General features: G+C 41.1%; 1 protein-coding gene across 1 annotated transcript in view; it reads right to left on the reverse strand.

Moving 5' to 3' along the window:
* Nucleotides 1-629: 629 nt before the first annotated feature.
* ELOVL4 (ELOVL fatty acid elongase 4) overlaps nt 630-24,935 on the reverse strand; it is a 41,457-nt gene continuing 17,151 nt past the window's right edge. Inside the window, exons 2-6 of the mRNA XM_040350004.1 lie at nt 17,420-17,607; nt 12,230-12,310; nt 6,754-6,925; nt 3,414-3,541; nt 630-3,318 (exon numbers count right to left, since the gene is read on the reverse strand). Coding sequence (XP_040205938.1) covers nt 3,013-3,318; nt 3,414-3,541; nt 6,754-6,925; nt 12,230-12,310; nt 17,420-17,607 — 875 coding nt within the window. The 3' untranslated portion in view covers nt 630-3,012. The remainder of the gene's footprint in view (nt 3,319-3,413; nt 3,542-6,753; nt 6,926-12,229; nt 12,311-17,419; nt 17,608-24,935) is intronic.

The raw sequence follows: 24,935 nt of genomic DNA on the forward strand, positions 1-24,935 counted from the left end.
TGCTTAACAAAGTAGCATTTTCCTCTCCTTTCAGTCTAATGCCTTGTACACACGACCAGTTTTCACAACGAGAAAACTGACATTTTTATATTGGTCATGAAAAAGTCGTGTGTATGCTCCCTAGCTGTTTTCTCAACAAAAAAACTGCCTGCAAAAAAATTGAAACCAGCTGTCTTTTTTCTCGTCGCGTTTCCCGTCAGTTTTTTTCTCGTCGTGTGTATGCTTTTCCGAGGGGGAAAAAAAACGTGCATGCTCAGAATCAAGTAAGCAGCCCAAAGGGTGGCGCCATTTGAAAGTAACTTCCCCTTTATAGTCCAGTCCTACGTCACCGCGCTTTGGTCGGGCGTTTTTTTGCATGAACATGTGTATGCAAGTCAGGCTGGAGAGGAATCACGTCGGGAAAAACTTTGTTTTTTTCCTGCCAAGAAAAATGGTCGTGTGTACGAGGCATTAGGGTTGTTCAGCACAAAACCCTCACTGATCATCAAGCTGTGTCTCACCTACCCATGTATCTGACTTGGTTAGTAATTTATAGTTTTAGAAAGGCTCATACTGGAACAGGTAGTAGACTTGTAAATTTTAAGTTCAAGTTAAGCAGGAATCCCCCATTTAAAAGAAAGCAACCATCATCTGGGTGGAAGCAATTTATTAAAGACTATCAATAAAAGGAGTAATCTCTTTTACTGGCAGCAGCAAACTCGCTGCGTCTCTCATGAACGATGTAGGACATTCTCACATTTCATAATACATTTCAGCTTTTAACATAGTCTTTGGATTGGCCAGTAACAATGTCCAATAATGCCCACACAAGTAAAAAAAATAATAATCCCGATATGCTGTCTGCTTTACACTGGGCCATCATTCAGTAACATTCATGCAATAAATTAACTAGAATATGTGCATGCCAGCACAATCACTAACATGACAATGCAATAACTCCGTGGACTGCACTACAGGCCCACGATACTAAATTCCCCCTTTACAACACACGTGACCAAACATTTCACTAAAATATAACACCTTATTTAACAATCGTCATTCATTATATAATTTTGGGTCTAAAATTTTCTTACGGTTTTGGTGTCAAGTAAAAAATTTGCGTAAAATATTTTGTTTAAGAGAAACTATTCTTGGAAAATTATACAGGCTGTCATCGCAAAACATGCCAAAAATATGAGATTAGCAATGGCAACACTTTTTCCTGAAAGTAAAGGATTTTCCTGTATGTACTACCTGAGGAGGTTTGGAGCGGTGTTCTTTACGACAGGCTGTTAAGCTGGGCCTATGCTGATCAAATTTCGAACAGTTGCTGATGAACGGGGCAAAATATGCCTTATCGGTGACCTGTTGACCCCCCACTCCCGCTTTACATCCTTCAATTAAAAGATCAAACGAGTCAGGTGGGAAATTTCTGGCCAAACAGTGGCTGCGTCCACAAAGATGAAGCTGCTTTTCAGGTATCTTGACAGCTACCAGCACCATCTATCAGAAGACAAAAGCCACAGGTGGAGATCTGTTCATCCACCATGTATAGTTTGGATGAGGGAATCTATTACATTTATTTTCATATTCAGCTTGTAAACAAAAAAGGTCTATGCATTTGTGGCCAACCTTAAATGGGTGACTCCAGTGACTTTGGGGGGGGGGGGGGACATTAGTGACACAAAATAGATACAAATCAAACGGTCTCTCATTTTCACCTTCTGCACCTGCAATCCCGGCCGGCCAACTTGAACACTTGCACTGCAAAATATTTAGCAAATCGAGATGAGACAGAATTTTATTCTCAACAAACAAAATTCTAGGGAGTGGACAGTGGCAGTTTTTATTCTGTTGCAATGCTACTTTAGAGCAGCAGCAATTGGGATTTATTAAATCAGCTTCTTTATTTGATTGCTCCAGTTAGGCTTTGTCTTTGTGGTAACAAAATGGACAAATTGTAGCCCAGGTACACTTGACTACAGGACACCCCTGACAACCAGCAAAAAAAGCAGACAGGGCAACCATGCCCCTGGAAATAGAAGAAGAGTTCTAAAAGGTGTATAGAAAGGTAAAGCAAATATAATTTGATAGAAAAATGTACAGTATATATTATCAAGTTAAACTTGCCTTTATTATGTGTATGGGTTATGATCTCTCGCTTTCATTTAACTTTGTATTTCATATAATCTTCAGCATCTTTGTTCTAATGTCTAGTGAACTAGGGAAGATAGCATTTAAATGGCTAATAGTTATTATACGGGAACAGCAGTACAGGGAATATTAGAAGTATACCAAATTTCCTCACATACGATCTCAATGTTATATGGGGGAAAAAAAAAAAGGAGAAAAGAAAAGACAGACAAACTCTCTAGTTAGATGCTTCTAGTTGTATTTTGCAACTAGTTCTTTTTTTGTTGCATCAGCTGCTAAACTACATAATAAAAATGGTGCCTTGGATATACATAAAAACGAGCTGGCGTATGGCTTTCACACACTACTAGCTCTTTCAGAGAAACTCCGCCCTCATGTTTCTTTTCGGATTCTGCGAGCAATTAAACTCAATAGCATCAATTTCTCAGCTAAACAAGGAGAATGTGCCATAATATTTTGACATGCCTAACTATAATAGAATGGAGAGATCCCTTGGTTTATTTTGCTAGCAGTGATTTGTGCCTCCCCCTTAATCATCTGAATTACAGGTTATAGAATCCTCTTTGCTACCGCAACATATTATTCAGCAGGAACCCTCTTGCTGTGCACAAGCCAACAGAAACTGTCATTGTTCCCTCCAGAGAAACAGATTAAAAATAGCATTACTAGCTTGTGCACTGGAAAGAATAAATTGAGTTTAGTTCAAGCTCCGTTATAGATAAAGAAATAATGCCTGCAGTCAAGTATTGTACCTAAAGAGCTTTTAAACCTTTTGTTCAAACAGGATAAATATAATCAAAATGACTCCTTGAAGGGGGTGCTTCACCCAGTCATGGTGGATCCAAATCACCAGGCAGTATAAGGCATGAAGCTGGTCATCTACTCCCGCTTTGATTTTCCCTTTCTCTTTTTCCGTCCGGTCTCTACACCAGATTTGTGGTTATCTACTTTATGCACTACGCCATTGGCATATGCCCCACCATTTGTAATCGCTTTCCCATTTTGGACAGGTTTTCCACTTCGTGCTGATCCTTTGGGCTCTTTGTATGTCCGATAGTAGAAGTTAGCAAAGAGAACTATGAAGGTGATGGCATATACAATTAGAGCCCAGTGCATCCATTTTGGAAAGGGGCAATCAGTGTAGAGAGAGAGTGCAGTGTGGCCAATAGTGACGTGGAACTGGACCTACAATGCCAAAAGAAACCATAAAAGATTATAACAGTATTCTATGAAGATGACCATTATTATCACAACCCCCAAAAAAATAAAGTTTAATTTACCAGTTGTAAAATTGTCAAGTATCGCTTCCACCAGAGATATTTCTGGAGATGGGGTCCACAAGCTGCTAACCCATAATACAAGTACATCACTACATGAATCAAGGCGTTCATATGTGCTCCAAAAAAGGCTGTAAGATAACAGACAATGTACATAGTTAATTAAAAAAAAAAATGTCAGTGTGAGTTAACAAACACATCAAGAAATATCAATTCTGAAAACTTCAAATATGCAGTGCTTTTTAAAACAGTAAAAACACAAAGTTGGAGTAGAATTAATTGGAGCACACAACATAGTAATTCTGTTTGGTTTCTGGAGGGGGGGGGGGGAGAGGGGGAGGGAGAGAGGGGGGGGGAGGAGGAAGAGGGGGGGAGGAGAGGGGGAGAAGGAGAGGGAGGAAAAAAAAAAAAAAAAAAAAAAAAGAAGGAGAGACTGGGGCCTCTTTGAGGCGGTCAATTCCACCATGCTTCAAGCCCATAAACCACCTCACAGGGTTTCCCACTCTTCCAAGAAGACCTGTTTTCACTGATGTAAGACTCCGCGGTACAATCCCCATAACCTTTGAAGTTTTTCAGGTCCTTAGCTTCTTTTAGTCACAGGTAGATCAGTGTCCAGCACTGAGTACCATTAAAGAATAAGCCTTTATATTGAAGTCATTATTGTGTTTATTATGTTACACGTTGGTAGGAGTCTGCTGTGGGCGATAGCCATTGGGCTGACCTCCTTTACCCCTGCACATTTATGACTATTCTTCGATTGTAACACTTCATGTTATTTGTATATTTGTTAAAATACCAATAAATATATTTTCAACTCTAAAAGAATTATTTATTATTATTATTATTATACAGGATTTAATATAGCGCCAACAGTTTGCGCAGCGCTTTTACATCAGGGAAGACAGTACAGTCACAATACAATTCCAATACAGGAGGGATCAGAGGGCCCTGCTCGTTCATTAGAAGCTTACAATCTAGAAGGGAGGGCCAAGTTGTGGAACAAAGGGTTAGTAGCTGTGGGGGATTGATCAGATGGAATCACCAGTGCGCTCAGCCTATCAGCGGCCCGCGACATTTTGCTGCGGCCGCTGATAGGGCTGAGCGCATCTGTGAGTCCTCCGAACCCGCAGGAAGTGGAAGAGCCCGGGGACCGGAGAACGGGACGGCGATATCGGAAACAACGGGGGATCGTAGGCAGGTAAGTGAAAAGTTTTATTTTGTATAGTTTTACAGCCCGGGCACAGCCGGGGGTTAAAAGTTTTAGCTTGGGAGAACTCCTTTAAGCTTTGCATTTTTGGTTCTTCAGAAGCCTCCTTTCAAACCTATCTGGGAGATTCCTTTGCAGAACATCACCTATCTAGTAGCCATCACTTTATCAAGGGGGGGGGGGGGTTCGGAGCCAGCAGCCTTGTTCTACAATGCTCCATTCTTTTTTGTCTTTACAAGGTAACGGTAGCTTTGAGACCTAGGCCCTCATTTTTGCTTGAGGTCATTTTTGTCCAGTCTCAAGCCATCTGAAGAAAATTTCCCTCCGCTTGCTTGATGTGAAAAGGCAGCCTCAGCTGTATCTCAGAATTCTAAAGAAAAATATATGCCAAAATCATCAGCTCTTGTTTCTCCTCCGTGTCAAGTGGCTGCTGTGGCAGTTAGAAGAGAACCATCTCCTCCACCAATGAGGGAAAAATGGAAGTCAGCGAGTGACATCACAGCTTTGTGTAATTCAGCCCTGTTGTCGTGCCCAAAAAAATAAGAGGGGGAGTGGGGAAGTATCTACACTGTGATTTCTTACAAACTGTATAACTGTGCTTTGTACTCCAATGAAATGGAACGGGAACATACAAAGCTGGGTGGAAACACCCTAGACCAGGCCTGCCCAACCTTTTGAAGAGCGAGGGCAACTCAAGCGATTTGGTAACCGTCATGGGCCACAAAAAGCAGAGCGGGCGGATGGCAGGACACAGCCCACTCTACTCTATGGAGCCCACTCTAGTCTTTTTTTTTTTTTGCGGATCAGATATGAGGTAGGCGGATGTAAAACAGACATCTACCACTCCTTAGAGGTGAATGGAGGGTCCGATTGGGTCAGACTTAGGGGCCCAAGGCTGCTTTCATACTGACTGATGTGCCGAGGTTTACCTGCACCGTGGGTGCACCTTTGGCTTTCCTGACGGTTAGCTGCACTTTCCCATAGACTTCTATTATATTCTGGAGGTGTGGAGTACCTTCAGAAAGTGCACCAAGCTCCCAGGTTATTACAGAAGTCTATGGCTCAGTGCAGGTAACCCGCAGGTGCGCTGCTCTGCACCTGCTGACCAGTTTGATAGCAGCCCAGTAACCACTGCAAAAAAGCCCAATATATACACACCTAGATTTTAGTAATAAACTTACCTTTAATAACAGTATCCTATTTTATTCCAGATCAGGAGGACGCAGGCCACATTAGAGGGCTCCGCGGGCACATGTGGCCCCCGGGCCACTGGTTGGGCACCCCTGCCCTAGACTTTAGATCAAGCTTTAGTCTAGACCATGGATTGTAAGTTCCTGGAGGGCAGAGATTGATTTGAATTCATAATAAATATGTAAAGCGTTCTATAAATTGACAGAGCTATATAATTACCTGTAGTGATCACAGGTAACAAAATTTAGGTTTTGGGTAAGTGGACCATGCCATTTCATATCCAAAAGGCTCCATCCAATACAACCTCTGCTGACTTAGCATTAGGCCGACCATACTCTGACCACACTTACTGTGTTCTTAGTGCAGGCCAGTGACTCAAAAAGTACTGTTGCAGGACTGGCTAACTCAACAAATTAAAGTGAAAGCTTGGGCATAACAGACTTTATTAAACTTCTGAAATTTTCCCCAAACATTCCTCTTCTCTAAAAACAATTAGACTTGATTGCAAGTTGTACTGTCAAAGTCTCCTATGTACCTTTTACATTTAATTTGTTTTCCAAGATGAAAAAACACATCTAGTTTTAGCGCCAAACTACCAAAAAGCAGCATTGAAATTAAGGGTGGAATCAAGCAGGTAGAACAACCCACTGGCTCCTTACATTTGTTAAGGTTCTCAGGAACGACATTTTTGCAGAAGTTCCTAGCTTCCAGGACCACACTCCCACAGTTGGAATTTTTTTACATCATTGAAGAGACAGTAGTGAGGATGGTTTTACAGTAGAGCAATGGAGTCCCAAATGAACAAAATGATACAGATTCTACCGCCAGCATCCATAAAAAAAGTATCAGGAAGTAGCAGTAAGCAGTATTGTTTCGGACAGAATAGGACAAACATTTGCAAACAATGATATTATACAAGTCTACCAAGATTACAGCAATACATACATTGTCCTCCAGCAACCCACTTGATTCCGATCCACCATAAGGTAAACATTGTACAGTGGTGATACACATGGAGGAAACTAATTTGATTAAATTTCTTCCTTAGTATAAAAAATACTGTGTCAAAGTACTCCACTCCTTTCGAGACATAGTACCACCACAGAGCAGAAGCAACCTGTAACAAGTAACATGGGGAACAGTGAGCGAGAAGAACACGTGACATTCAAATAAGAAATATGCAACTTAATTATAGATTTTAAAACATAGAAGCTACTAAAAATCATTGATCAGCTTCTGAAGGGCCTCTGAAGGCAAGAGCTCCACAACTCAGTTTCTAGATCCACCCACCCATAAATGAGTATTGTACATGTTCTACAATACAGAATACTTGCAGGATTAAGGCTAAACCACTACTGGACTGCACATTTTTTTTTATTTCAGACATGCATACTAAAGATGCATGGATATCAATTTTTGACAGATATATAAAAAAATCACAAATTACTCATGTATTTATTTATTAAAGCGTAGAAGACAGGCATTTAAAAAAAAAAAAAAACCCATGCAAGAAGGCAAAAATCACATAATGTGCCAGTATGCATCGCACACTAGCACAATATGCAATACTTACTTTAGAACAAAGCCCTCGAGTGGCACGCCGTCACCGCTGACAGGGTTTCCATCTTCACACGGTCTTCCTTCTGGGTTCGCGGGCTCCGGCTATGAATGGCTGACCCACAATGAGGTCACTCCCGTGCACGAAAGCAGAAGTTACAGGCTCGGCACGAAGCTCTGAAAGGAAGGCATGTGTATGCCAACCCTTCAAAGCACATTCGGCGGTGACGTCACCAACTGCATTCCATGTGAATATCTTCTAAACAGTGCAAATTTAAGAGATATTCGCTGTACCTATAGTAAGCTACGCAATCCATCTCTGTGGGACTCCCCCTATACCTCTACATCTAACTGCAGAAAAGCTTTGAGTGATATAAATGAAAGCCTAACATCCTTCTGTATACATATAGACAAATATAGCTCATCTTCAACTGTTTTGAACAAGCAGATGGGGCCGTACATATAGCAAATTGCATGGTTTGCAATACATAAATATGTGATTATAAAACAAAGAGAAATATCCTCAAGGTGTAAAGATAATTCCTTTTATTTTTTATTGTATAACTCGTCTTTCATCTTTCCATGTGTCAAGAAGTATATAGATCTTTGTTATTGAGGTTAACAAGAGAAATATTTGGCACACTAAGAACCGCAAGCACAAACTTGTTTTACCATATTTTGGCACATATATACAGCACGATCATGAAGTGCATACGGTTTTCTGGCTAAATCAGGGGTTCTGTAAATGTGTTTTACATGAAACAAAAAAGGTACTCTGTCTAGATATTAGCTTTCAATATTCCCTGCTTAGCATGTGGGTGAAGGTGCCCAAGTGGAGACCTGTAGAGAGCGCTTGCTAGGGGGGCTGATGCTGCCGTTTAGGTCACACTCCAACTTAAAAATCGATCTTTCTCCACAGGAACACAATTATCTTCTTGTAATCCGCGGCTCAGCTTCTGTAACACTTCACATTGTTCATCATTACACTTCTCTCACTTTTGTTGTGCAGCTTTTTTGAGCTGGTACCACTGAGCTTCTACCAGACTCCACCAGCCCACTAACCCAGTGTTTCTCAACTCCAGTCCTCAAGGCACCCCAACAGGTCATGTTTTCAGGCTTACCATTATTTTTCACAGGTGATTTGATTGGTTTCACTGCCTTAGTAATTACTCCAGCCGTTTTTATCTAAGGGAAATACTGAAAACATGACCCGTTGGTGTGCCTTGAGTACTGGAGTTGAGAAACACTGCACTAACCTATCACCTTACTCCCAGTGACTACTCCCTAGTGAATACAAGGAAGCTTGACTTGTGTACAACACACATGCTTATTATTCTCCGAGGCCTCACTTCATCTTCTATGACTTCTAGGCTATGTTCCTAGGATGCCCTGTGCAGTGAATCAGACCCAGTATTGGGGTTCGGGTCATTAGAGAAGAAGCCTAAGCACACAAACTCCTTCACTAACAGGGCCTTCCCGTTATCTTTACCAAGTCACACCGCTACCTGACCGGCTGGCTGCTTATGCACTTGACACTAGTACTGTAGTCATTAGCAATGGCAATATATCCTCCTCTGAATAGCTCCACTGCACGTTAGACATTTGTACAGCATCTATATTATGTCTCGTACCCTAATAAGCCCTGTTCTTGTGATATTCCATACACATATGCACCCTTTAAGGTTGTCCTAAAGTAACTTTAGAAGAGGTCAAATTGAATAACATTAAAAACATTCTTTACCGAAGGTGTTTAACCACTTCAGCCCTGGTAGATTTGGCTGCTCAATGACCAGGCAATTTTTTGCGATACGGCACTGCGTCGCTATAATTAACAATTGCCCAGTTGTGCAATGTTGTACCCAAACAAAATTTACGTCCTCCCCCCCCCCCCCCCCACAAATAGAGCTGTATTTTGGTGGCACTTGATCATCTCTGTGGTTTTGTTTTTTTGCGATATAAACAAAAAAAAGAGCGCCAATTTTGATAAAAAAAACTAAATATGTTGTACCTTTTGCTATAACAAATATCCCCAATTTTTTTTTTAAATCAGCTCTCCACCCTGATTTTTTTGAAATCTGAGACAAACTAAAAAATTCAGCAGTTTGAACAGATGTAGAGAAGAAAAGACTGCAGATAGACAGATATAACTTATGTAGGAGGATTTTTTTTAATCCCAGTGTTTCACCTGACTTCACTGGGTGTATGTGAGGGTTTACAACCACTTTTACATTCCTGGCATGGAACTAAACCCTGTTAAAGCGGGGATTCACCCGAAAAAAAAAATGTTAACATTAGATTGAGGCTAATTGTGGGAAGTACTATCGGGTGTTTTTTTTAAAAATCAATGGAGTACTTACCGTTTTAGAGATAGATGTTCTCCGCCGCTTCCGGGTATGGACTGCGGGACTGGGCGTTCCTATTTGACTGACAGCCTTCCGACCGTCGCATACATCGCGTCACGAGTTGCCGAAAGAAGCCGAACGCCGGTGCGGCTCTATACGGCGCCTGCGCACCGACGTTCGGCTACTTTCGGCAACTCGTGACGCGCTGTATGCGACGGTCGGAAGGCTGTCAATCAAATAGGAACGCCCAGTCCCGCAGACCACACCCGGAAGCGGCGGAGAACATCTATCTCTATAACGGTATGTACTGCATTGATTTAAAAAAAAAAAAACACCCGATTGTGCTTCCCACAATTAGCCTCAATCTAATGTTAAAAATGTGTTTTCCGGGTGAACCCCCGCTTTAAATTGATGGGTTTAGTTTCACTTTAAGTCTCACATGAGGGGGGAAAAAAAAAGGCATTAAAGGCCCTCATAAACTGCAATACCATTTTTGAGGAAAATGTTGTCTTCAGTGTTCTACAACAGCAGTCCCCCACTTTTTTAGTACCAGGGACGACTTTTGTGTCAGCCAATCAGCCTTGCTCTAAGTAAATAATTTAAATACTAGGAAGCCTGCGGGCCTCAATTTTGAGTGGGGCAACTCACACTTTCATGAGTGAGGGATGTATCCCACTCGTTTTTTTGAGCGGTCTATACATAAATACATTTTGTGTATGCTCACACAGATTGTATGCCATGATCAATTAATTATTTAGAGCCTATATGAGTAATATATATATATATTATATATATATATATATATATATATATATATATATATATATATATATATATATATATATATATATATATTTTCATGTCTTTTTGGCTTTTCTTCTCAGTGACACGTTTGCAATAGGTGGGTACATGCCTGTACATGTTCATACAGATATTCAATTGATGTGTACACATGTATGACCTTGCTGGGGTAGCATTTGTACATGTTGGTCTTTAAAATGATATATAGATTTAATACCATTTTGAGACGTGTATGTGTATACCTCCGGTACCAAAGTCACTGTAATGCTGTAAGGTATACTATTTTTTTAGTATCGGTTTTGTTTTTAGGTTATGCAGGATACTTCTGGTTAGGATGTTTTATTATCTATGGCTAAACAGGTGATCAGGGTTCCTTTTGGGATGATAAATCACCTGTTTATGTTTCATTGGCTACACACGGGTGTTTTCAATTTCTAGATTGAGTGCATTCAGCTATTCACATATCCATACACCTGTGTGTTTGACCATTATTCCAGCTATAATTTAACCGGTTCCTTACTGAGTCATTGAAAAATGAAGTTGGCAGTAATCTTCCCTCCCTCCGGGTGGACGTCATATGATGTCCTGGGTTTCCCGGCTGTCTAGGGAGCGCGCGTGCTCCAACCGCATTGCTCGTGACACGGTGCGCGTGCCCGGCACCCGCGATCACAGCAGGACTGTGGATCTTTGTGTGTAAACACACAGATCCATGTCCTGTCAGAAGAGGAGACCGATGTGTGTTGCCAGTACAGAGGAACACACATCGGTCTCCTCCCCCTACAGTTAGAATCACTCCCTAGGGAACAGATTAACCCTTTGATCGCCCCCTAGTGTTAACCCCTTCCCTGCCAGTCACATTTACACAGTAATCAGTGCAGTTTTATAGCACTAATCGCTGTATAAATGTGAATGGTCCCAGAAATGTGACAAAAGTTTCCGATAGGTCCGTCGCAATGTTACGGTCACAATAAAAACAAAAAACAAAAAAAACGGAGATCGCCGCCATTACTAGTAAAAAAAAAAAAAAAAAAAAAAAAAAATCTATCCCCTATTTTGTAGATGCTATAACTTTTGCTCAACCAATCAATATACGCTTATTGCGATTTTTTTTTAACCAAAAATATGTAGAATACATATCGTCCTAAACTCAGGATTTATTTTTTTTATTTATATTTATTAAAATCAGAAAGTAAAAAAGTGTTGTTTTTTTTTTTTTAAATTGTCGCTCTTCTTTTGTTTACAGCGCAAAAAATAAAATCCGCAGAGGTGATCAAATACCACCAAACTAAAGCTCTATTTGTGGGGGGAAAAACAAAGATTTCATGTTGCATTACCGCGCAATTGTCAAAGTGCGAGTGATGAAAACTAAAAATTGTTCTGGGCAGGAAGGGGGTGAAAATTTCCTTTATTGAAGTGGTTAAGCACCAGGAAAGGTGTGCTGATCTGTCTTTTCACTACCATTTGCTGTATGGATTGTCGTTTTAATATTTGGACCCAAAAAAGGTGATTGAAGCAGAGTACGGCCTTCCAGGTGTTCTTCTTTCACATGTTCTACAACATACATTTGTTATAATAATCTTCTTTTTCACTTCATATAATGTATAAACCTGATATTTATAATATAGCCATGCAGAAAGGTGCCATAGAGAACAACTATTATGGCATGAACAAAAATCATCACCACACAATGTTCTGAGACAATAATCAAATATAATACTTACTCTGACTTCATTCTCATCATCAGAATAATCTACAGATTGACAGAGGTAACTGTATCCTGCTGCTCTGGCTCCTAAAAAAAGCTGCAAGATAAAAAAAGATTCACATTCAGACATCGTATGAGTCAGTGCGAAGATTAGTGCTGAAAGCAGAGACCCACAATGTTGTAGCCAGTGAATGGAAGGCTAGCTGCTTACTGGGAGTCTGTATTCTGCACACCACTATTTATAAGAGCAACTGCAAGGGCCCTTTCACACAGGCTTTCCGATCAGGTCCGCCTGTCAGTTTTTTAGGCGGACAGGATCGAACGCTCCATTCAACCCTATGGAGGGTCGGGTGTCAGCGGTGGCACCGATATCCGATCCTGTCCGTGAAATCTAGACAGATGGAAACCCTATTTTCCATCCATCTGGAGTAGGGATGAGCTCCGGTGTGTTTGCACACTCCACGTGCAGAGTCCGCCAGGAAGTCTGCACGGCGCTAATCACAGACAGGGAGACATTTCCCGATCTCTGCAGCCGAGCATCGGGACAATGTCTCCCTGCCTATGATTAGCGCAGCGCCGTGCAGACTCTGGAGGATAGGATCGGATTAAAAAAACGGACAAGCGGTCTGTTTTCATCTGATATCAAGAGGAGAGCGGGGCTCCGACAAGTCACAAGACACCGCACAGTGATTGGAGACAGACCTGTCATCCGCCTGCTCAGCGGATCGATCCCTGCTGACTAAAGTGGAGATCGTACACGGACAAGCCTGTTTCAAAGGGCCCCCAGGGCCATAAAAGTTATATCCAAGAGACAAAAATATACAGAATGATTATTTAAAATATAAAAAGGAGGGAAATAGAATAACATAACAATACCAAAAATAATAATAAAAAAAACAAAAAAAATAAAAAACATAAAATGTTATGAACACTGCTCTAATGCCGCGTACACACAATCGTTTTTCTGGTTGTAAAAAATGACGTTTGATGATGTCATTAAAAATGATCGTGTGTGGGCTTCAGAGCATTTTTCGGGTTCTGAAAAACGGGCAAAAAAATATTCGAACATACTCTATTTTTTAACGACGTTTTTAACGTTGTAAAAAATGGTCAGGTGTGTGCTTTAACGACGTGAAAAATCCGTGCATGCTCAGAAGCAAGTTATGAGATGGGAGCGCTCGTTCTGGTAAAACTACCGTTCGTAATGGAGTAAGCACTTTCATCACGCTGTAACAGACAGAAAAGCGTGAATCGTCTTTTACTAACACGGAATCAGCTAAAGCAGCCCAAAGGGTGGCACCATCCGAATGGAACTTCCCCTTTATAGTGCCGTCATACGTGTTGTACGTCACCGCGCTTTGCTAGAGCATTTGTTTTTCATGATCGTGTGTAGGCAAGGCCGTTTTAATGATCGGGTTGAAAAAAACGTCATTTTTTCTTGAGCCTGAAAAATGTTGGTTTTTTCCACCCCGAAAAATGATCGTGTGTACGCGGCATAACAATTTCCTACATTTCTTGGGGACTCTTTTGGTGAGATCCCTGCTTGAAATTTTGGGTCTACATATCTGATGTGTTGATTATGAGGGGTCCTGCTATCTCTGCTGTAACTTCAAATTATTCAGGGCTCATTCACACTATTTGCAGTGCCCAGCATTTTCTGTACTGAATAAATGCAGATCATCGCTAGGGCACATAAAAAAACACTGTTTTCTATGTGCCCCATTCACACCACAATGCTGGTATGATGGGCGGTGAAGTGTGAAAATGCAGTATGTCAACTGTGCAATAGATGCTACCGCACATCACCACACAGCAGTGCAATGCATTGCGCTAATGTGCAACGACAAAGTGCCACTATGCGACACTTCAACTAAAGCGAAAAAACGTAAGCAGTGTAATACAGTACACTGAAATGTGCATCGCACTGCTCCCTATCGTAACCAACACCGACACTAGCCTGCCCAGCAAAATGCTGCGTGTGTGTAAATCTAGCATTAACATTATGCAGAATGCAACAGATATGGAAACACACAAAAAGGTAGATAGGAACCACTGGGAAATATAGCAAAGAGATCTGGCTGTTGAAATATGCAAGAAACTGAAGAAGACAGGCACTGGTATAGCATACCATTAAAGGCTGCACCTATAATAAAGTATCTATTCTGGATGGACAGACCATTTAAATGAAGAAACAAAATGCAAGGCCTATTGCACAGATTGTGGCCTTTTAAAATCCTGATGTATGGAAAGCTTCTCTGTTCAGAATTGCAGGACAGGATGCAGCCGAGTGGTCACAGCTTAATCCATCGCAGACCTAATACACAGGAAAGCTGGCGTGCTTTATCCGCTGTGGTTCAGCAAGTTATCACAGTTACGAGTATCCCCAACAAAACTGGAGGAATAAACAGGCACTATACAATTGTCAAATGTAGAAACGACATGCACAGTAGCTTACCTACCAATACTCCTTAAAAAAATGAGTTCATCTTTGTAAAAAATATAATAAATGCACATCTATTTGCAGGAAAAAAAAAATATGTGCATTTATTATTTTTCTTATTAGGAGCATGTTATGCATTTAGCAGATCACAGGTGCAAACTCAGGCTCCTGCAGACGGTCAGCGTAGCTGTAGGCATTTACTAAATGACAGGAAGATACGGTAAATGAACTACCTACAGCACTCATCAGCACCCTGGTAGTTCATTAAGAAGCCACAATGGCTGGGGTAGTTGTAGCTCTCCCATATACTTTTTTAAATTGTGACAGTGGGTGCGATGGCAGCTGCGTCAGTAACATGTTATACCCTGAATACGGGTGTAACATGTTGGGAAAGGTGGACTTTTCCAAGTTTCAATATTTTATAGTCTAGCATTTTAATACTAAGGCTGCATTCACACTACAGCGTTTTGAATCATTTGAATGACACCTCATATCGCGGTGAGGGTTTGCCGGGATTGTCGCGCAATAAAACATTTTGCAATCGTGGCAACCCGCATCGTGGGACGCATCTCGCCCAAAAATAGCTCTTACACTATTTTTGGCCGACATACGTCCCGTGATACGAGGTGCGCTGGCAGGGCATCAGAAAAGGTTTTTGGAGCGCATTAGCAGCGGTGAACTCACCGCTGCCAATGCGCTCCTGCCCATTGAAATCAATGGGCAGCGCTGCCGTACCGCCGGCAATACACATTGTGGGCGGTTTTAACCCTTTCTCGGCCGTTAGCGGGGGTTAAAAGCGCACCACTAGCGCCCGAAATGTGCCGCAAATCCGATGGTAAAATAGCGGTGTTTCACCGGTATTTTACCACCGACGCTATGGGCGGCACCAGTGTGAAAGGGGTCCAAGGGGTAACAGCCAGTAGGCTCTCCAGAATACAACGATGCAGCTGCAGATGGCTGATCAAGACAAATTTTCAAACAAGCCTGTTTGACAAAAGTCAATCCAATTGCCGACTTCTGTTGACAGACATGGACACACATGGATCAAAATTCAGCCAGTTCCAGTCCCCTGAATTCTTTCTATGACCAGCTTAAAGCGACATTAAACCTTTGTTTTGTTGTTTTAGTTAAAATACAAACATATACTCACCTGCTCTGTGCAATGGTTCTGCACAAAGCAGCACCTATTCCTCCATTTCTCAGGTTCCCTCCTCCTCCTCAAGGAGTGCTCCCATGGAAAGCACGCTTGTATGCTCGCTCTTAAAGCCACCCAGTCTGTGTCTATAGATACAGACCGGACGACTTGACCCTGTCCCCTTGTCACAGCATTTGAGTGGCAGCAGCTGGTGCCAAAGGCTGCCGCTGCCATCAATCTGCCCAATGAGGGAGACAGTGGCAGGAGCCTCTGCTTTAATGCATGTTGCTGGATCAGATTGGGCTCAGGTAAGAATAAGTGTGTGTGTGTGTGGGGGGGGGGGGGGGGGGCGATCTCCTGGAGCACAGGTTATTTTTTACTCTAGGGGTTGTAAAGTCAGAAGGTTTTTTTTATCTTAATGCATTCAACCCATTAGGATAAAAAGCCTTCTGTGTGCATCTTGACCTCCCTAATACTTACCTGAGCCCAATCTCTGTACAGTGATGTCAATGAGTGTCTCAGCTATCTGAGACTCTCCCTCCTGATTGGCTGAGACACAGCAGTGGTGCCATTGGCTCCCGCTGCTGTCAAAGTCAGCTGGTCAATCAGGAGAAAGAGGGGGGTGGCGCCACGGCTCCGTGTCTGACTGAACACAGGGAGCTGTGACATGGCTCGGGTTCCCCCATAGTAAGCTTCTTGCTGTGGGGGCACAAGACAGGATGGAGAAGCCAGGAGCACCGAAGAGGGACCCAAAAAGAGGAAGATTGGGGCTGCTCTTTGCAAATCCACTGCAACAGAGCAGGAAAGTACAACATGTTTATTATTTTTATAGAATTTTTTTTTTACTTTACAATCACTTTAATGCATAGAAAGCATTGAGGTAAAAACAAAAAAAAACCTTGAGGCTTTATAACCACTTTAATTGAGTGGAACAGACTAGAATTGAATTGCCAAAGAGGATGTATTCCTGAGTCTTTGGACTTTTTGGCTCTAAACTCACCCCTGCACACAACTGGGCCGGGAGTAATGTATGGGACTTTGCAAAGACGCTTTTAAAAAGCAATTTTTTTTAGAATGGGATACATTACTCTTTTATAGTATCCCAAAAGCATAAAACTGCCAATACAATGCCGTTTATTCATCGGTCATTGAGACAGTTGACCTTGACTAAGCAGCAATATTGTGTAGCAGATATCTCGGGACCAATTTACACATTTAGCACAGCCAACTTCCCACTGCCATGACTTCAAGAACCTTTGCCACTTTCCCATGAATAACTGGACCGGTTTCAACCACTAGCAATACTGACCAGTCTTTAGATGCCATGACCGTTAGCGAAGCAGTTCTTCTACAATATAATATATCCTATACAACATGCAAACAGATATTTTTTAATACAGACTTTGATTTTCTTCATACCATTAATGAAAAATAATGAACAATTGTGTTATTGCATCTAGTTTAGGAGCTGCAGACATTATGCTGGCTAATCTTATAACTTATCCAGCTACTCATGAAATACATATAGTTATAAAGAAAACGAATAGGAGCACTAGACCTACATGAGGGCACTGTATGGGGGAAACTATAGAAGCACTGGCATTAAAATGTAACACATGAAATAATCTAACCTCTTTAAATACAAAGAAGTTCAGGATAACCATCCCAAAGTTGTAGGCAATCAAGAAGTAGCGTAATTGGAAAGGTTCTCGATTCTTCATGAACCTGGGTCCCAGCCATACAATCAGCAGATAGAGAGTGCTGATTGCCAGTGTTGGCAGTGGAGATTGCATCAGGGGCCATTTTTCAACACGTTTATCTGTTTAGAGGGGGAAAAAATGCATTAGTAAAACAAACATTCATTATATCATCAAATTCCAAAACATATATATTTTAAGAACTTTGCAATTTGTACCAGCCACTTACAGTTGATGGTACCAGCAGTGGTAGCATCATGGACTTTATAAAGTGACTCTGCTATAAAAACAATATGGGCACTGACATTGCTTTTTTTTTTTTTTTTTTTTTTTGAAGATGTCATTTTGAGTAAAAAAACTGGAACAAGCCCACTGTAAACAAGTGTGAAAAAAAAAAAAAAGTGTCAGAATTCCTTATCCCTGTATTTGTTCCAGGTCAGAGACTCAGAAAGCTAGCCAAAGAATTAGCATGGTCAGCGAGGCCAGCATTGGCAGCCCACATACTTTTATCCTAGCAAAGTCACTTTACATTTAGAACACATTTAAACCATTGTTTTGGGCTCCATTGGACAGACCATTTTTTTCATTTTTTATCAGTTTCTCAATAGCACATTGCAACTTTAAAGCATAAAAAGGAAAACATTTTTATTTTTTTAAACTTTGGATAGAATGGAGAGGAGTCAGAACAGCCGTCAGGTTTTATTGCTTTGTGAGCATGCCTTAGGGAGATTCACACTCTCCATTTGTCAGGTTTATCATAAACATTGAAAATTAAAAGCCCAAATTTTGGGTTGACCCAAGAACGGTAAAGGGCAAATCTTCCAATGGATCTGGGGGGGGGGGGGGGTTCAAAAGACCGCCGGGAAAACGAGAACCGGCTCGGTCCCTTTTCCCGACAGGAAAAACTGCCAGGAGGACTTTGGTCGGGAAAACGGGCCGTGTGTATGCTCCCTCGCAGTGTTTTCCATAGATAGACTGCGGGGGGGGGAAAAATCGTTGCAATTCGTGGCGAGAAAAAAAAAAAAAAAAAAAAAAAAGAGAACATGTTCTCATTTTTAACCACTTAAGACCCGGACCAAAATGCAGCTAAAGGACCTTGCCCCTTTTTGCGATTCGGCACTGCGTCGCTTTAACTGACAATTGTGCGGTCGTGCAACGTGGCTCCCAAACAAAATTGGCGTCCTTTTTTCCCCACAAATAGAGCTTTATTTTGGTGGTATTTGATCACCTTTGCTGTTTTTATTTTTTGCGCTATAAACAAAAAAAGAGCGACAATTTTGAAAAATGCTATATTTTTTACTTTTTGCTATAATAAAATATCCCCCAAGGCAAAAATATATATATAAAAAAAAAATTCCTCAGTTTAGGCCGATACGTATTCTTCTACCTATTTTTGGTAAAAAAAAAAAAACGTTTATCAGTTGGTTTGCGCAAAATTTATAGCGTTTACAAAATAGGGGATAGTTTTATTGCATTTTTATTATTTATTTATTTTACTACTACTAATGACTGCGACATTATGGCGGACACTTCAGACAATTTTGACACATTTTTGGGACCATTGTCATTTTCACAGCAAAAAATGCATTGTTTATTGTGAAAATGACAATTGCAGTTTGGGAGCTAACCACAGGGGGCGCTGATGGGGTTATGTGTGTTTACAACTGTAGGGGGGGGGGTGGCTGTAGGTGTGACGTCATCGATTGTGTCCCCCTATAAAAGGGATCACACGATCGATGACGCCGCCACAGTTTACACACGGCTCTCCCCGTTCTTCAGCTCCGGGACCGATCGCGGGACTCCATCGGCGATCGGGTCTGCGAGTCCCGCGGTCACGGAGCTTAAAGGACAACGTACATATACGTTGATGTGCCCAGCTGTACCATTCTACCGCCGTATATCGGCGTGAAGGGGTCCTTAAGTGGTTAAACCGCAGTTCTCCTGTTGGAAAAACTGGCAAGCAGCATACACACGGCCGGTTTTCCCAGCCAAAAGGAAAAAACACAGCAGTTTTCCAGATGGGAAAAAACGATCGTGTGTACAACCTTTGCGTGGTAGGTTGAGGTGCCATACAGCAACTTTGCGTGGTAGGTGAGGTGCCATTCATTTAGAATGGCAAGCCTTTGCACAACTACTCTAAGCAGCAATGCATCTTTTCCCTGCAGTACACTATAAAGCACATTCCATGCCTAGTGTGTATGGTTTTTATTGATTTTCATGTTTTAGCTTGTTCATTTTAAATAGGCTGCTATCTTTAGGAGGATCTAAACCAGACATTCTTAACAAGGATTCCTCCAGTGGTTGCTAAGGGTTCCTTGAGCTGTGGCTAATTGACCTCCCATATGGTGCCTGCAGGAGTTCCAGAGCCAATGCTACTTGACAGAGCCAACTGCACAATGCCGATAATATTTTTCTTATACAACATTTTTATTAATATTCAATTCAACAGTACTGCTTGACATTTTGGTGGATACATTGCAGTTGAACATTAAGCAAAGTCAGAATAAGCTAAATAGAAATATTCAAATTCCAGGGATACAAAAATTGAACATACGAAACATCTGAAAAGTGAAAAACGTAGACTGGAGCTTCGTTATTCTGAGGAACGTTGTGTGAAATGTAGAACCAAAGCATTCACATATATTGTTAAACGTCAGCCTTCATCAACCGTGTCATTCAAAATTGTATTTTAACCAGAATATAACTTTGACCAATGCTATAAAGCTAGTGATATAACCATCCCGCCCAGGCCAACGCCTGGTGACCGGTAATATTTTTAACTATCTGTAAGGGTTACATTCTTTCCACTAGCCACCGCCTGGTGACAGTTAAAAATATTACCGATCTGTAAGGGTTACATTCTTTCCACTAGCCACCAATTTAAGGTGCTTTATTTCCCCCATTAACCCCCAATTATTTTTATTATGGGTTCCCTCAGACCTGAATTTCAAGGGTTCCTCTCAGGTAAAAGGTTGAGAAAGGCTGATTTAAATAGTAATAAATAAAATTCTAGGCGGTAAAGCTTTTCCCCTTGCTCTTCGTAATCTTGTTCTAGGGTATACTGCCTTTAGCACATGCAGCACAGCAACTTGCCCACAGGGTGCCAGAACAGTATAACAGCACGCCAGAGCAGGAGTTACATCAACAGTGACTGTCAAGTGGCCAAAAAGAGAAGACACTGGACCAGAAAGTAGTGGAGGAGAAGATGGCAGTGCCAGAGAGAGCAGCTACAACTGGGATTGCGATTCTGTCAGCACTGGAGAAGAGAAAATATTTAAATGCTACAGTGTGCATTTATGATGTGCATACTTTATTATAGCAAAAAGTCATCCAATGCCACAATTCTGTTTTCATGCAAGTAAAGCACAGTAATTTGTACTGTAATAGATTTGAAATCTTTTTTTTTTTTAAACTATATACTGGTATCAGGGGGTGACCGTGCCCCTGGTGATAGTTTATTCATGTTATGACAGATCTAGGCACCTAATGTCTTTATACTTTCTACTGGAGAAAAAACAAAAGAAAAAAAGGACACAGAATCCTCATTCACCTCCTTCTGCAATGACAGTGAACTAGGATGAGGGTGCCAATGACTGACCACTTCCAGGTTCAATCACCACAGAGTAGGAGATTAGTTATCCCTAGAGCCATGTTTACTGATCTCCCCATCCTGAATAAAAAGGCAGATGATGAGACCGTCAATAAAAGCAAGTAATGCCGCGAACACACAATTCGGCTTTATCCCAACCAAAAGCTCATCGGAATTCCAACAAATTTCATCGGAGTAAAATAGAACATGTTCTACATTTAAACTCCAATGGGGCATACACATGGTCGGAATTTCCAACGGAAAAGGTACGTCTGACTTTTTCCATCGGAAATTCCGACCGTGTGTACGCGGCATTAGTCTCATCACTGGCAGCATAAGAAAAAACAAGGCAGAAGCAATGAGAAGCAGGGGAGCAAGTAGGGGTTATGGAAACATTCCTGAAGAGATGTGATTGGCAGCCTGTCAACCTCTCTGATCACAGTTCAAAGACCCAGCAATCCTATTTAGGACTACCTTTTGTATGTGAGCAATAGCTGCAGTTTAGTTGCTCACCTCCTCCAAAAAATCTTTTTTTTTTTTTTGGGTCCCAAACCAGTCTAAAAGTACAACATTTATCCCCTATTGCCAAAGCCTCCAATTCCGTCCAAACCATGAGGTAGGTTCTTAATGTGTGCTATACATGCTGTGCAGGAAGTAGCTGTGCACCTGACAAAGCCTTCTGCCCCATACACACAATCAGAAATTACGACAGCAAAAGTCCGAAATCAGAAATTCTGACCGCATTGAACTTCATTTCTCAGCTCGTCGTAGTGTTGTACGTCACCGCGTTTTTGACGGACGAATGTTCAGAGAACTTGTGACCGTGTGTATGCAAGCCAACTGGAGCAGAATTCCGTCGGAAAAACCATCCAAGGTTTTTCCGACGGAACATCCGATCATGTGTACGCGGCATTAATCTTCTTCGTCTTTTTGCTGGCTAGCTAGTAAGTTTGCAGGGAAATGTTTTGTTTGTTTGTGCCGTTCAAAGCCCCTCCATGTGCCCCTTAGTTTAAAACGCTGGTTATTAATTGTGGTGGTTATAAATTTTGATTAGGATGTTGCAAATGGCGTAGGGACACTTTGGGCAGTTTCAGCTGGGCTACCAGTGTCTCCCTACACCTTATTAAGGTAATAGGCTCCCTCCAAACATACCTGCCCTTATTTTATATATTGAGATTATGTGCCAATATGGAGACTCTAAGATTAGAGTTAGTTCTGATCAAATTACTGCTAACCATGTATGCAGAAATTTACATTGTAACAATTAATACACATAGGGTTCAAAATTCAAGATCATTGTACAAAAGGATGTACTTTCAATGTTTTGCTGTTATAGCTTATACAACAATTAGTCCTAAATACAAGGATATTAGAGTTCAGTGCACTATATTGAATTTAACCTTCTAGGAAAACAACGGACATACTGGGTACATTCCACATCTGATGTAACAATGCCAAATCCTAATATATACAGTACAGACCAAAAGTTTGGACACACCTTCTCATTCAAAGAGTTTTCTTTATTTTGATGACTATGAACATTGTAGATTCACACTGAAGGCATCAAAACTATGAATTAACACATGTGGAATTATACATAACAAAAAAGTGTGAAACAACTGAAAATATATTTCATATTCTAGGTTCTTCAAAGTAGCCACCTTTTGCAGCAGACACATCTCTAGAACTGTTAAGAGGAGACTGTGTGAATCAGGCCTTCATGGTAGAATATCTGCTAGGAAACCACTGCTAAAGAAAGGCAACAAGCAGAAGAGACTTGTTTGGGCTAAAGAACACAAGGGATGGACATTAGACCAGTGGAAATCTGTGCTTTGGTCTGATGAGTCCAAACTTGAGATCTTTGGTTCCAACCCCCGTGTCTTTGTGCGACGCAGAAAAGGTGAACGGATGGACTCTACATGCCTGGTTCCCACCGTGAAGCATGGAGGAGGAAGTGTGATGGTGTGGGGGTGCTTTGCTGGTGACACTGTTGGGGATTTATTCAAAATTGAAGGCCTACTGAACCAGCATGGCTACCACAGCATCTTGCAGCGGCATGCTATTCTATCCGGTTTGCGTTTAGTTGGACCATCATTTATTTTTCAACAGGACAATGACCCCAAACACACCTCCAGGCTGTGTAAGGGCTATTTGACCAAGAAGGAGAGTGATGGGGTGCTACCTCTTGAAGCTCATCAAGAGAATGCCAAGAGTGTGCCAAGCAGTAATCAAAGCAAAAGGTGGCTACTTTGAAGAACCTAGAATATGAAATATATTTTCAGTTGTTTCACACTTTTTTGTTATGTATAATTCCACATGTGTTACTTCATAGTTTTGATGGCTTCAGTGTGAATCTACAATTTTCATAGTCATGAAAATAAAGAAAACTCTTTGAATGAGAAGGTGTGTCCAAACTTTTGGTCTGTACTGTAATATATACACATATACACATTATATATATATATATATATATATATATATATATTATATTATATTATATATATTATATAATATATATATATAATATATATATATATATATATATATATACACACACACACACACACACATATACATATACATACATATATATATATATATATATATATACACATATACATACACACATACACACACACACACACACATACATACACACACACACAGTGCCTTGCGAAAGTATTCGGCCCTCTTGAACTTTGCGACCTTTTGCCACATTTCAGGCTTCAAACATAAAGATATAAAACTAATTTTTTTTGAAGAATCAACAAGTGGGACACAATCATGAGGTGGAACGAAATTTATTGGATATTTCAAACTTTAACAAATAAAAAACTGAAAAATTGGGCGTGCAAAATTATTCAGCCCCTTTACTTTCAGTGCAGCAAACTCTCTCCAGAAGTTCAGTGAGGATCTCTGAATGATCCAATGTTGACCTAAATGACTAATGATGATAAATAGAATCCACCTGTGTGTAATCAAGTTTCCGTATAAGGGCTGGGTTCACACTACTACACTACTTTCATCCTACTTTGCTCTGTGTTCAATGTTTCCCTATGAGAGCGTCTTGTAGCGTCCTACACAAGTCGGTCCGACTTTGAAAATGCTCCCTGTACTACTTTTGGTCCTACATTGATCCTACTTCAGGCCCATTGAATATCATTGAAGTCGGACCAAAGTAGTATCCTGTTCATGAAAGTAGGATGGATGTAGGACCAATGTAGGATAAATGTAGGACCAATGTAGCAGAGCAAAGTAGGATGAAAGTAGTGTAGTAGTGTGAACCCAGCCTCAATGCACCTGCACTGTGATGGTCTCAGAGGTCTGTTTAAAGCGCAGAGAGCATCATGAAGAACAAGGAACACACCAGGCAGGTCCGAGATACTGTTGTGGAGAAGTTTAAAGCCGGATTTGGATACAAAAAGATTTCCCAAGCTTTAAACATCCCAAGGAGCACTGTACAAGTGATAATATTGAAATGGAAGGAGTATCAGACCACTGCAAATCTACGAAGACCTGGCCGTCCCTCTAAACTTTCAGCTCATACAAGGAGAAGACTGATCAGAGATGCAGCCAAGAGGCCCATGATCACTCTGGATGAACTGCAGAGATCTACAGCTGAGGTGGGAGACTCTGTCCATAGGACAACAATCAGTCGTATTACTGCACAAATCTGGCCTTTATGGAAGAGTGGCAAGAAGAAAGACATTTCTTAAAGATATCCATAAAAAGTGTTGTTTAAAGTTTGCCACAAGCCACCTGGAGACACACCAAACAGTGGAAGAAGGTGCTCCGGTCAGATGAAACCAAAATCAAACTTTTTGGCAACAATGCAAAACATTATGTTTGGCGTAAAAGCAA

This window comes from Rana temporaria, chromosome 4, assembly GCF_905171775.1.
Source record: "Rana temporaria chromosome 4, aRanTem1.1, whole genome shotgun sequence".
NCBI lineage: Eukaryota > Metazoa > Chordata > Amphibia > Anura > Ranidae > Rana > Rana temporaria.